Here is a 15,262-nt window from a genome sequence, read left to right as displayed (position 1 = left end):
TGTGTGGAGAGCACGGCTCTCTTTGACTGTCAAGCAAGATCATGGCAGAAGGGCGAGATAAAAAGGATACAGCAATTCATGGACAAGTCACTGAGATACATCTGGAGCAGAAAAAATCAACCACCCCTAATGGAGATGCAGCAGCGAGGTGTTAATATGCAAGATATTAGAAATGAGCTTGAGGTAAAATCCATTAGAGTAAAGATAGAGAAGAGAGTCCTTGAAAGAATAGGCCATGTTATCCGAATGGATGACGATAGGTTAACAAAAGCTGTATGCCTTGGATGGATGAAAGAGCTGGAGAGCTGGCCAAAAGTTCCAGGTAAGAAACGTAAAACTGTTCTTTACTGGAGAAGACTTATCAAAGAGGCTGGTTTAGACCACACAAGGATTGGAAACTTATGTAAAGACAGGAAAGAATGGAAAGCCACAGTGAGAGAAAGAACCGAACATCTAGAGGAATGGGAAAAGAAAGGTGGAAAGAATTCTACTGAAGAAAGAGGAGAAAGAAACAACATCAGAAGAGAAGAAGAGAGCCTAGAATGTGAAATCTGTGGCAAGATATGTAAAAGCAAAGCAGGGTTGACAAACCATAGAAAAAGAACACATGAAGAATCCAAGAACAAAAAGAAATTCTCATGTGACACATGTGGAGAAGTTTTTAAATCAGAAGGGGCACGGAAAAACCACATGGGAGCCTGTGAAACAGCTCCAACAAGGCCAGGGTTTAAAAAGTGCATTTCTTGTAACAAAGAAGTAACTAGCAGTAATTTTTCAAGACATAGGAAAACATGCAACAGAGGAGGAGAAGAAATACAGGAAAATACAATCAGAAGATTTAAAGGAGCCAGAACAATTTGTCAGAATTGCAACCTAGAGGTCTCAAAAAGGAATTTAGCCAGACACCAGGACACGTGCACGGGCGGAGAGGCAGTACTCTAAGGAGTAGAACGCCACGACGACGACGACGATTAATAAAAAACAGTTTACCAGACTTTTTGTAGCCCAACTTAATGTCCAAAAGTTTGTTAATTCTTGTTAAGACTAGGAGAGACTAAAACTGGTAGTGGGAACAAGGAGTGTCTCAGGGAGGGAGGGGACATTGGGCTGTGTATTACACTCGTCCCAAAGTTTTATATAATGTTGTCTTTTTCGTTGGCTTAACAACTTTAGGGACTTTTTCTGAATTTTGATTGGTTGGGTTATAAAGTTAAGTGTCCAAACGTTTCAACTATTAATATTATAATTTGCAGAAGGGGTAATTGAGGCTGTACATTAATTTATCGGCCATTGTCTTATCCCTTTAGATCCCTGAAGAGTCTGGACTTAGCATCAAGTGAGATAATACCCACTTATCCATACTTTCTGTCTGACTTACTACCTAGTTGTCTATTTTATTATTTAAATAATAATTTTTCCATCTTTCTATGCTTTTTAAAGGAAGTCAACATTATGGAGATTCTAAGCCGAGGAATAAAACAGGTTGGATTTCAGAAAAGGTAAAGAAACTAAGTTCCATAACTCATCATAAAATCATGAAATATGGCCACAAGTTAAATAGATTTTAGAAAACAAACTGAAATAAGATATTTATTTTTAAAAAGAGAGTAATTTTTTACGCATAATTAAGAACAGTTTGACATAAAAAGCACATTTGACTGGAAGCTTGCACCCAATTTTACAGAATATTGTGAAAAATATGACGCTCTTTAAAATGGGTTAATTATGGAATTTAAAAAATAAAACAATTTAACCTAAAACTATCTTATAAGTATGTCTACTATTCTATAGAGTAAATTTTGATCTTACTGTTGAAGGAGGATAAAAAGCACTCAACAATACTTTCTGTCTCAAGGAAACACAGACACTTGAAAGTATTATGTAGGATTTTTTGTGTGTTTTGTGTTCTTATTCATTGGCTTAACAACTTGGGAGACTTTTATTGAATTTTGATTTGTTAATTAATTATGTTGAGTGTTTAAACGTTTCAACCATGAATTGTAATCTACAGAAGGGATACTTTTGTGTAAAACTATCGGGGATGTACACAACTTTATCGGCCATTGTCTTATCCCTTTAGATCCCTGTTTTTTTTGTGTGAATTTCAGCAGAATTTTATGTTATAAAATACAGCAAGAGTGAAATATAACTTATAAATTTAATTAGGAAACAGATGTAGAATGTAAAGGGATATTATGACAGGGGAAAAATTGTCAATTTAGGTTGCTTACATGGAACACCCCTTATTTTGTCAGTTTGTTCATCCAGTAGGAAAGGAGAGAATTGGGTAAAGGGAAGAATCGATTTTGAAGCCCGCTGCGAGTTTCACTTTATTACAGAACATGAAAATTTGGCAGAAGTAGAAAGCTAAGGAGAATTGAGACAATAAAAAACTAACAAAAAGTGGAGAGAGGTTTTGCTACAAATAAATGAAACTATGCATTATTTATTGAAAACATGATATAATGATCTTACATGATTTATCCCATGAAAGTATGTAATAAAATAATGCATAAAAATATTATTTTATGTAAGGTAAAATTGTCTGTTTTGCACATAATATAGAAGTAACAGAATGTCTATCTGTCTATGTGTAGAGAAAGATCTTATTAACCACTGAACTCATATGGTTCTCCTTATAGGTTCAGAGAAGGATGGTAAATTTTTGGAGGAGGATTCCTCCACCCTTCCAAAAACATCACCCCTGAAAAAAATATCCTACTATTTTTTTACTTTTAAAAACCTATATTAAAAGTTGAGGGTAGACTTCACCACAACCTTTCCCTTGAAAGTACCCAGAGGCCTCTAGGGGCGTAGCCTCTGATAAAACATATAATACATTAGAGTACAATATCCATAAGTGTATGCAGCACCATAATCAACAGAACAAACTTTCCCTAATTTGCTAATTTACTTGCTGATCAATCAAAAATATAACAAACCATGGTTGTCAACAAATAGGAAAAATAAAGCTTATTAGGACTTAAAGCTTATTTCAGATTTAAGAAAAACTTTACATCATATCTGTAAAAACAAGATGTGTTTTGTCTGGACGTACAACTAATACATAAACTAATTTTGTACTACTTTTTAGGGAAGCTTACTAAGCTAGTTATCTCTTTCATTCCAGGGCGGAACAGAGAAATATCTCTACCCCCCATTTGCTTTCATTTTGTTTGAAGAATTGAATTGGATAGTTTTTACTCTTATTAAAAGAAGATCACAAAATTACTTTATAAAATTTAGAATATGTCCATAAATTTGAAGAATTATTAAAGGATTAATATTTTTTTTAAAGCTTAGCATCAATCCACCATACAAAAGTTTAATATCAGCTATGCTTTCAGAACAATAGCAGTAGAAAAAAACGCATCAACTTAACACACAGCCAGGAGATGCACTACCTAAACATTTTCTTTTCATGCAGAAATCAAAATATTCTTGAGCTGAACACAACAACACAACAGAGAGAAGAAGAATGAAAGATTGGTGAGAACTTTTCTTTTATTATTATTCAGGCACACAACAGTCAACCTGAGTTCAACCATTAGAGGTATCACAGACGTATTAAATATATATAGCAATCATCAAGAATATTCTTGGAATTGTTAAAAGATTTTTGACTCTGTCTCTAAGTTTGGTAAGTTTTATTATCAAAATCTCATGTCTCATACAGCTTAATTCTTAGTTTTATTTATTAATTTATTTTAATTTTTGTAATTTTTTGAAATTTTATTATTTAATAATAAATAAAAATCTATTATAATTTATCTATTGGTCAGGTCATGGGTAGTTATGCAGTGTGCAAAGCAGTAAAGCGTGAAAAAAAGTATAAATATGAAAACTTTGCCATGTAAAATTGTTTCAAAACTATGGAATTAATCAAAGTTTAGGAGGACCCACCACAAACTAATTCAGAAAGGAGGTGTACAAAGAAAACTGGGGTGTTAATTTTATGGAAGATTAAAAACATGCCAGAAATATAATATTTTATACCTATTAAGGTCAAAAAGAATATTGTACATAATTTATCTGGGTATTTAATAAAAATCTTTGTATACATAAATTAACACAAGATATACAAAATTGTATGAAATATTAAAACTTATTTAGATTTTTGTGCAATTTTCCCACATAAAATATCTTGAACATTTATTTTATTTCAAATGCATTTTTAATACAATACAGAGAAACAAAATCCTAAATCTAAATTCAAAACCAACAAAAAAGAGAAAAGAAATTAATAAGTTTGTATCTGTTTCCGTCAGAAGTATTCAAAATGTTGAATATTTAATCTGACTTCACATAGAATTGAGGAATTGTATTGAAAATCTATAAATCCTAAGCGCTCAGCTCAGACACAGAAAAAAGAATAATGGAATTTATACAAGGATCTAAAGGGATAAGATAATGGCTGATAAAATGATACACAAATTTACCCCTTCTGTAGATTACAATTAGTGGTTGAAACGTTTGGACACGCAACTTTATGAACCAATCAATCAAAATTCAATCAAAGTCCCCAAAGTTGATAATGCAACGAATAGGCAAACGTAATATAAAACTTTGGGGACTAGTGTAATAAACAGCCCATTGTCTCCTCCCTCCCTGGAATTTATATCAATCTACATAAATATATTATTTTATGGAATTTTTATTTTATTTTCAAAGATTTACAAAAAATATTTGATAAGATAGGTATTTAAAATATGATTTAAATTCATGAATTGAATTTTTTAGTAAAAATTCGTTCAAAAGAAATTTAAATTTTTACAATTTCTCTACGGATATAGAAAACATGTTTTTTGTAATTTTAATTAATTATTGGTTATTATTATCATTGTTAGGTATATGATTTAAAATGATATTATTTAGATTTATGATATTTTAGATAAAAAGTTTATCAGTGTAATATATTTGCCTGCTCATTCCTCTCTAATTCCCCAATCTAAAATTGTAACCATCCAACTGAGGGTGGTTTCTTTTATTATCATCCACATTAACATCACAGTTGAGTTTAATAGTTTCCCAACCCAAAATGCAGCTGTGAAACTTTAAAAATCATGATTCAGAAACCGCCAAAAGGTTGTGTGTGTGTGTGTTTGGAAACATTGAACACAAATCAAAAAGTTTCCTTTCCAAATATTTCAGGTTTATTACCCATTAACCGGGCACACAGCTAACATATTAAGCAGGGGATTACGGGGAGAGAGACTCCATTTATTGGCATTACACACAGGGATCTCAAGGGATAAGACAATGGACAAAAAGCTGATAAACATCCCAAATCATTGCTCCTTCTGTACACCAAAATTGGTGAAAAATTTGAAGCCAACGAATAAAAAAACACGATCATTAATCTTTGAGGACCAGCACAATTTACAATCCAATGTCAACTCCCTATCTCCTGTATTAATCCTCATTTGTTCCCTGCCTTTTTCTAGTTATCATTTCTCCTCATAGACATTTAGACTAACATGAAGTTAAATAAACCAAGTATTCCAATGAAAATCAGGATCTTAAATATCTAGTTAGGAATCTGTCAAGTTATCCTGCTTAACCCATCCTAACTTAATTAATGGGTTATGCAGGACTGTAGACCAGCCCCCAATCCTAGTTGGAAGAGGAGACTACTTAATTGCCCTGTAATTTATCTTTAAAGCTGTATATTATCATGTTCTACAGTATTTGTTAGACTGTTGTTGAATGCACTTAAAACCTACTGTGTTTGTTAATCTAAGAGTGGGACAGCTTCGCTACAAATTATACCTGATCTGTATCTAACTCCTCCTCCTGCTTGATATTATCCTGTGTAGGAACTCTCTCTTTATACTATACCTGATCTGTATCTAGCTCCTCCTCCTGCTTAATATTATCCTGTGTAGAACTCACTGTATATACTATACCTGATCTGTATCTAGCTCCTCCTGCTGCTTGATATTATCAGGTGTAGGAACTCTCTCTGTGTATACTATACCTGATCTGTATCTAGCTCCTCCTGCTGCTTGATATTATCAGGTGTAGGAACTCTCTCTGTGTATACTATACCTGATCTGTATCTAGCTCCTCCTCCTGCTTGATATTATCAGGTGTAGGAACTCTCTGTGTATACTATACCTGATCTGTATCTAGCTCCTCCTCCTGCTTGATATTATCAGGTGTAGGAACTCTCTATATACTATACCTGATCTGTATCTAGCTCCTCCTCCTGCTTGATATTATCAGGTGTAGGAACTCTCTCTGTTGTATACTATACCTGATCTGTATCTAGCTCCTCCTCCTGCTTGATATTATCAGGTGTAGGAACTCTCTGTGTATACTATACCTGATCTGTATCTAGCTCCTCCTCCTGCTTGATATTATCAAGTGTAGGAACTCTCTGTGTATACTATACCTGATCTGTATCTAGCTCCTCCTCCTGCTTGATATTATCAGGTGTAGGAACTCTCTATATACTATACCTGATCTGTATCTAGCTCCTCCTCCTGCTTGATATTATCAGGTGTAGGAACTCTCTCTGTTGTATACTATACCTGATCTGTATCTAGCTCCTCCTCCTGCTTGATATTATCAGGTGTAGGAACTCTCTGTGTATACTATACCTGATCTGTATCTAGCTCCTCCTCCTGCTTGATATTATCAGGTGTAGGAACTCTCTCCTCCGGAATTTCTTCCTCTTCCTCCTCTTCTTCTATCTCACTTTCCTCCTACAAAAGACATGTTAATAGACAGCTTTCCGCAGAAAGTAATATGAAAAATTATTATATGAAGATTATTTCCATTTTTGTTGACCCTTAAGGGCCGAAGGCCAGTGCCTACAAAACTGGTATCAATTGTATGATTTTTCGTGGAAAATAGCTTATATTGGCCTCAAAATAAAGGATATTTCAGTAAAGCTCAAAACCGGTTCTAATCTAGTAGATATTAATCGGTTTTAAAGCAATACTTAGAATTTAAAGAGTAACAATTATCATTTAAAGAGAAGCTTTGAAACTTCAATTCAACGGATATTTCTGATTGATAATTTAAGCAAGTTAGAATCGTCCTATTGTCCTATTGTAATAACATTTTCAAAATTTTAGATTTATATTTCTTTAATTTAAAAAAATCAATATATCCATTTTGTACCTTTATGTTTGAAGAAGGGGGAGGTACCGGCGAACTGGCCACCGGAGGTGTGGGGGAGCCCCCTGGGGAGTCAGAATGCTGGCGGGGAGGGGGTCTGGGCACCCATGGATCTGGATGTAGACTCTGGCATCCCCCGGGTCCCTCCAGCGTCTTCGTGGACTGGATTGCCTTGGGTAAATGAAGTTAACAATTACAAAGGATTTCAAATTAGAACAGCAGGGAAAAGACATTGAGCGATAAATTCAATGGAGTGAGGAGACATTGGGCTGTTTATTACACTAGTCCCCAAATAATCACGTTTCTTATTTGTTGGTTTAACAACTTTGTGGACTTTTATTGAATTTTAATTGGTTGGTTCATAAAGTTGAGTTTCCAAACATTTCAACCACTAATAGTAATCTACATGAGGGGTAATTTCGTGTATTATTATTATTCATTGGAGATTACATTAATTTATCGGCCATTGTCTTATCCTTTTAGATCCCTGACCCAAAAGATAACTTAAGTGGTTAACAAAATAATTATAACTAGCAACTTTTTAAAAAGAATCTCAACTGCGAACTGCATTAAATGTTTAAAAATTCTGTGGAATTAAAAGTTTCGTCCTATAAGATATTAGTGGAGCATTTTTCTAAGAAATTACAAGTTTCCAAGTATCTGTGGAAGTCTGAGGATTTTATAACTTACCAGACCCCACTTTTCTTTTTCACAAACTTTTACATATTTCTTTTTTATACAAAGAAGGTAGGAATAATTAAACAAATACTTTTTGTTATTAGCGCAACCACTCTAATTTAAACTTTTCTTGAACGATTTGAATTACTGAAAAAGTAAGTTGGTAACGGAAATATTAAAAATACATATGTTAGGTCTCTTATTAATGGAACAGTACTTGTTTATTTAATTGCTCTTACAGAATAAGAATGACAACACCCATTAAAAAAAAGCGAATGATAAAAAATCACGAATCCTTAATTTAAATATATCTTTGCATGACAAAAAAAATATGTCTAGCATCGTATTATACCTATCCAGTTTTCTAAGAATATAAAAATGTACAATCATAAGATCAAAGCCAGTTTTTTTTTGCCTGCGACTTGTACATTTTTATATCTGCGGAAAGCTGTTTATAATACGAAGCGATAAATAACTATTACCTTTCTGATATCTTTGATGGCGGCTTGAACAGCTGATCTCGGGGGAGATGACGAAGATTTGGCCAGCTGCGATCCTGGCGACTGCGGGCTTACTGGCTCGGGGATACATAGACCTAGATAGATAGATAGTTAGCAAGATAGAAAGATAGATAGCCAGCTGTGATCCTGGTATCTGCGGGCTTACTAACTATGGAATACTGAGACCTAGATAGATAGATAGTTAGCAAGATAGAAAGATAGATAGCCAGCTGTGATCCTGGTATCTGCGGGCTTACTAACTATGGAATACTGAGACCTAGTTAGATAGATAGATAGCAAGATAGAAAGATAGATAGTCAGCTAGAAACCTTACAACTGTGGGCTTAATGGCTTTGGGATACATAAGACCTGGATATATAGATAGTTAACAAGATAGAAAGTAAGATATTAAGATAGATAGTAAGCTAGAAACCTTGCAATTGTAAGCTTACTGGCTCTGGGATACACAGACCTAGATAGGTAGATAATGAATAAGATAGATAGCTAGATAGAAAAATAGATAGTCAGCTAGATAGACTGCGGGCTCACTTAGTCTGGGATACATAAGACCTGGATATATAGATAGTTAACAAGATAGAAAATAAGATATACAGAAAGATAGTCAGCTAGAAACCTGGAAATGGATCTGGGATACAGAAACCTAGATAGATTGATAGTTAGCAAGATAGAAAGTAAGATACAAAGATAGATAGCGAGCTAGAAACCTGGAGAATGAGTGATTACTAATAGATAAAATAGATGGATATTTTGATAAAAACTAAGATAGATAGATATAATACTGAAAATAACAAGGACAATCATGTTCTGATACAATATAACTATGTATGAAGAGCATACGTTGTTTAATAAATTGACACCAGGATAGAACAGGAAAATCCATTTTTACATCCTTCTGTTCACATTTTAATCTAATGTGTTTGAAGTTAAAAATTGGATAAAAATTTAAATAAATAGCATTATATTATAATATTCAACGGTTAACATACGATTTTTCATATTTTAAGTTAGCTCCTCAATACCTATTTGAATAGGAAGTTAAAAAATTAATTCTTAGCTTTCTAGGATGTTTTCAAAGATACTAAATACTTGGTTTTACGGGATCTCTAAGTAAATCCCGCCACCCTTAATATTTTCTGGCCTATTTTTTCCTTTTCCAAAATTATGCAAAAATAAAATTGTGGCCCCTTGAGAGCATTGTTTTTATCCATTATCTAACTGTTGTTAGATGTTATAAACTTAGTTCACTCTTAAAGTGCACATCATTACTTTTTAATGGAACCATTTTGGCGTTAAAACATAACAACAAAAAACAGCAATATCAAGTACAAAATTGGCAGGGATCTAAAGGGATAAGACAATGGTCGATGAATTGATAAACATCCTAAATGATGATACTCAAAGTTACCCCTTTTGTAGATTTTAATAAGTGGTTAAAACATTTGAACACTCAACCTAATGAGCCAACCAATCGAAATTCACTAAAGTCCCAAAAGTTGTTAGGCCATCGAATAAGAAAACGTTAATATACTTTGGGGACTATTGTAATAAAAAGCCAATTCCCCCCCCCCTCTCTATCTGGACCCTTAACACATCCATTTAAAAAAAATTTGGGTTTATAATATGCTATTTTGGGAGGGATAATATTATCAATTTTGCATGGACACAAATCTGTGTTTCTCATTCTTCATCATTCATCTTACAACTTTTGCAACAGTTTTAGACACCACTATCTTACAAACCAGGGAGAGAGAGGTCACTGGTGTACAAATAGTTTTAGGCACCACTAACTTACAATCTAGGGAAAGAGAGGTCACTGTTGTATAAATAGTTTTAAGGCACCACTATCTTATAACACAGGGATGGATAGGCAACTGGTGTACAAATAGTTTTAGGCACCACTAACTTATAACACAGGGATGGATAGGCAACTGGTGTACAAATAGTTTTAGACACCACTATCTTACAAACCAGGGAGAGAGAGGTCACTGGTGTACAAATAGTTTTAGGCACCACTAACTTACAATCTAGGGAAAGAGAGGTCACTGTTGTATAAATAGTTTTAAGGCACCACTATCTTATAACACAGGGATGGATAGGCAACTGGTGTACAAATAGTTTTAGGCACCACTATCTTCCAAACCAGGAAGGGATAGGCCACTGGTGTACAAATAGTTTTAGGCACCACTATCTTACAATCTAGGGAAAGAGAGGTCACTGGTGTACAAATAGTTTTAGGCACCACTAACTTATAACACAGGGATGGATAGGCAACTGGTGTACAAATAGTTTTAGACACCACTATCTTACAAACCAGGGAGAGAGAGGTCACTGGTGTACAAATAGTTTTAGGCACCACTAACTTACAATCTAGGGAAAGAGAGGTCACTGTTGTATAAATAGTTTTAAGGCACCACTATCTTATAACACAGGGATGGATAGGCAACTGGTGTACAAATAGTTTTAGGCACCACTATCTTCCAAACCAGGAAGGGATAGGCCACTGGTGTACAAATAGTTTTAGGCACCACTATCTTACAATCTAGGGAAAGAGAGGTCACTGTTGTATAAATAGTTTTAAGGCACCACTATCTTATAACACAGGGATGGATAGGCAACTGGTGTACAAATAGTTTTAGGCACCACTATCTTCCAAACCAGGAAGGGATAGGCCACTGGTGTACAAATAGTTTTAGGCACCACTATCTTACAAACCAGGGAGAGAGAGGTCACTGGTGTACAAATAGTTTTAGGCACCACTAACTTACAATCTAGGGAAAGAGAGGTCACTGTTGTATAAATAGTTTTAAGGCACCACTATCTTATAACACAGGGATGGATGGGACACTGGCATTAAAAAAAATCCTGCCCAATATATCCTATCATATATAGTAGTAAGTTTTTTTTTGTTTTTACGCCAAGATCTCAGTATCTACTGAACCAACCTAATTCTCTTCGGAAAGCTTTATATTGGTCTTGTTATAGTTTAAGGCTTTTTTCTAATCCATAGAAAAACATTTGTTAGCCCAAAATCATCAATTTTTTAAATCGGAAAGACATCAGTATAAGAATAAAATAATGTTTTAATTTGAGTGATGTTCCTTTCATTAGCAATCATAAGAAGCATGCTTGCTCTTTAATGTTTTATTTTTATTGAATCGTATGGACACCTCTCGTGTTTTCTATCTGAGATGTAAAGGGATAAGACAATGGCCGATAAATTGAGGTACATTCCCAAAGATGCTACACAAAATTACCCCTTATGTAGATTACAATTGGTGTTTGAAACGAGTGGACACTTAACTTAATAAACCAACCAATCAAAATTTAATAAAAGTCTCCTAAGTTGTTGAGCAAACAAATAAGAAAACGCTTTTATAAAACTTTGGGGACTAGTGTAATAAGCAGCCCAATGTCCCCTCCCTCCCTGGTTTTCTATGCTACAAGATAATGCGATTTACAAATAAGTAGGAGAAACAAAAAAGGAGAGAGTAAAGAGAGAGAGAGCGAGAGATGGAGAGAGAGAGAGAAGAGAGAGAGAAAGAAAGAGGAAAAGAGAGAGAGAGAGAGAAAAGTAGAGAAAAGTTTGTTTGACTTAGTTAGGATAAAGAAGATTTGCGAATTTCACATTGAAGAACAAAAAACGTGGATTGAAAATAAATTATGTAATAGTTATCTAATTGTGTAAGACATAAGGAAATGGTCGGTACATTGCTGTATTTAATAGAAATAATAGCGACTAGATTAAAACCTGCCCGGGTTCTATATAAATCTTTCGTGAAAAGGAGATCTCAATTCGTTCAGTGATTGGCGAGATTTTAACAGTAAGAAAAAAACCTTACTACTTTACATTCTAGATATTATTTTTATTGAAGGCTGCTAAGCAAGATAGATAACAAATAAAAATTAAAAAACACTCATATAACTTAAAAGCACTACAAAAATTTGTAAACTAAAATATAACAAGATTTAATAAAAACAAGTAGAATTGTTGTTATCAATTTGCCTGATCAGCAAAAAAAGAAGAAAATCATATAAAAGCAATTTTAATTTTAAAATGACTTTTAAGCATATTGATTCAAAAAAGATTTAGAGCCATAAGGAATCTACCTACACCTTTTCTTTATTTGAAATGTTTAAATTATTTCCGCTGGATTATAACCCCCTGAGGAGCCAACAAAACTGGTTTTAATCTAATATTTTTTCTTTTTAACATCCGCAGAAAGCTGTCTATAAAACAGTGCGACAAATAAAACCGGAGATTCCTGTGAGATTAGCCATTCTAATAAAAAATATAAATATACCTTGTAAAGATTCTGAAGCCGAGAGTGAGGACAAATTAGCGGCATCTGCACTAGTTGTCCCGACCAGGCCACCAGCCACAACCCCAGGTGTCCCACCCACACTTCGTGGGGGCCGTATACCATTCCCGACTAGTTCACCTAGTAATAATAGACATGTGTAAAGGGTTGAAAAATTAAGACTGGTAACCAAAAGATTCAACGTTGGATTTAAAAAAATTGTTGTTAATAATATCATTGTTTAACCTTTTAACCAATAGTTTTGATCTATAAAAGAAATAATTTTGTTTAGGTATGATGTTAGTTTTCTTTAAAAACTACAAGGTATCCAGGAAATGAGAGGACATCGGACTCTAAATTATACTTGTATCCAATTTTTTTTTTAAACATTCGTTGGATATCGAACAGCCAATCAAAATTTAATACCCAACCAAGATAAGTATCTATAAAATTGGGAACTAGTTTAAGCTATAGACAAATGTCCCCTCCCTCCCTGACTTTTATATTAAAATGTTCTGGGCAGGTTTTAGGCCATTAAAGATTCATATATTTTGTACCTGTACGGTTCTGTTCCTGTTGTGACTGGTTGGTTGTCTGTTGGTTGTTAGCCCCTCCTCCACCTCCGCCAATAACAGATGACTGTATCCGACTAGATAACTCAAGCGACTGAGAGATTCGGTTCACGGGAATATCCTAAAAATATAAAATATCATCAAAAATGGTTTTTAAAAATAGATGGTTTTAGTCCTTTGGTCATTATATTCCAAAATTATTTTTAAAATTTAAAATATTAGTTTTAAAATAAAATGTTTTAAATTCTTTTTTTTTTTTGGGGGGGGGGGGGGTATTTTTTGTATGGGCGATTTTTCTTGGTCGAGTTAAGGTACCCTACCCTAAAATTGTTTTCAAACTTTCCCTGGACTTATGAAATGAATCATTGAAAAGGAGAACCATATCAGTTGAGAATTTTTTTTACTTTTACATAAGGATTATATAAAGATAAAGTATTTATCTTACAACCAGTGTTATCTAAATGCGTGCATTTATTATTTAAGTTGACAACTTAATCTTTCACTAAAAGTGTTCATACAAAAATGAAATATTTTTCATTGATTTAAAAAAAAACTATTTTTAGATCACTGAAAGAAAACGAAGTAGCGGGCGTCGTGGACATTATGCCACACGGAACTAAACAGATACAGATTAAAGTGTTAACATTAAACATCTTAAAAGGGGGGGGGGGGGCGAAAGTGACACTTTTTGAAACCAAAACTAAAAGTCAACAAAGAAACTCAACTAAAAAAAGAGTTACAGGTCTGAGATTTTGCATGGCAGTTGCTTTATAGAGTTACAATATGGAACTGTGAAGAAACGGCGGCGCAACCGCCGAAAACCGCCGTTTCTCGCCGAATTTTTTTGCCTTTTCTCGGTGGTTTTCGGCGGTTGCGCCGCCGTTTTTTCACAGTTCCATATTGTACCCCTATAAAGCAACTGCCATGCAAAATGTCAGACCTGTAACTCTTTTTTTAGTTGAGTTCCTTTGACTTTTAGTTTTGGTTTCAAAAAGTGTCACTTTCGCCCCCCCCCCCTTTTAAGCTGTTTAATGTTAACACTTTAATCTGTATCTGTTTAGTTCCGTGTGGCATAATGTCCACGAACAGATAAAACAAGATAAATATATAATCAAAACATTATCACACACACACACATATATGTATATATACAAACACATATTTAATTAAGTTTCCATTACTGTATTTGACAAATTGCACTAGTTTTCTATTATTTCAATCAGAAATCAAGGTTTTAGATGCTAATACTTATCTCAGTGTAAGGAGGGTGGTGTTTGTCTTTTTAGTCACCAAAGAATTAGAAAAAAAAGGTATCCTTATATTGAAAGATTCTATTTAACACACGGAATTATATAGACAATAATGCTAATATGATATAGATTTAGATAAAAAAAACTTTAATAATAATTTTGATTGGTTGGTTTATTTAGTTGATAATCCAAACGTTTTAACCACTAATCAAAATCTACAGAAGGTATAATTTTGTGTAACAGCATTGGGGATTTACATCAATTTATCGGCCATTGTCTTATCCCTTTAGATCCCTGCAAAGAACCACAGCTATTACCTGATTAGAAATTCTACTAGATTCTAGTCCAGTACTACTCCTGCGACCATAGCTGCTGCCCAACTGCTGCTGCGGCTGTGACGGCTGCTGGACAGCTGAGCCCGGCTGCTGGCCGCTGCCACCACCGAGCTGCTGAATATAATCAGAATGTGGTCCTCGTGTGTTCCAATACTAGGCGAAGCAGGAGTTTGTTAATTGACACAAAATTAAAGATTCTACCCACAAATAACATGTAAAATCTTGTGGAAAAAAGGATTAATAAAAATAGTACTACAATAGTAAATTATACTAATAAAAATCATAAAATTAACAACAGTTTTGTTAGATTAAAACTACGACCCATCGGGGCTAAAAACTGTTTCAATCTTTTAATTATCTATATACTATCCACAGAAACCTGTCTATAATACAATGCGAAAAATAACTATTATGTTATTTTATTTCAGGAACCTTATCTTTGTCTTTGAAATGTGCATATTGAGAATCTTTGTGCATAACTAA

The 15,262-nt window shown here is 34.0% G+C and overlaps 1 protein-coding gene across 14 annotated transcripts in view; it reads right to left on the bottom strand.

The window, feature by feature from the left end:
• Positions 1 to 15,262, bottom strand: part of LOC145314724 (uncharacterized) — a 215,204-nt gene that overhangs the window by 43,779 nt on the left and 156,163 nt on the right. For 10 of the 14 annotated variants that reach the window (XM_080154756.1, XM_080154757.1, XM_080154763.1 and 7 more), the window contains 6 exons: positions 14,762 to 14,932; positions 13,180 to 13,315; positions 12,626 to 12,763; positions 8,286 to 8,398; positions 7,129 to 7,296; positions 6,603 to 6,707 (listed from right to left, as the gene is read on the bottom strand). In XM_080154756.1, coding sequence (XP_080010882.1) covers positions 6,603 to 6,707; positions 7,129 to 7,296; positions 8,286 to 8,398; positions 12,626 to 12,763; positions 13,180 to 13,315; positions 14,762 to 14,932 — 831 coding nt within the window. The remainder of the gene's footprint in view (positions 1 to 6,602; positions 6,708 to 7,128; positions 7,297 to 8,285; positions 8,399 to 12,625; positions 12,764 to 13,179; positions 13,316 to 14,761; positions 14,933 to 15,262) is intronic. The other 4 variants (XM_080154758.1, XM_080154766.1, XM_080154761.1 and 1 more) reach the window with 3 other exon arrangements.

This window comes from Acartia tonsa, chromosome 3 (assembly GCF_053477335.1).
Source record: "Acartia tonsa isolate MP-2025a chromosome 3, ASM5347733v1, whole genome shotgun sequence".
Taxonomy (NCBI): Eukaryota; Metazoa; Arthropoda; class Copepoda; order Calanoida; family Acartiidae; genus Acartia; species Acartia tonsa.
This window is presented reverse-complemented; position numbering and strand designations above follow the sequence as displayed.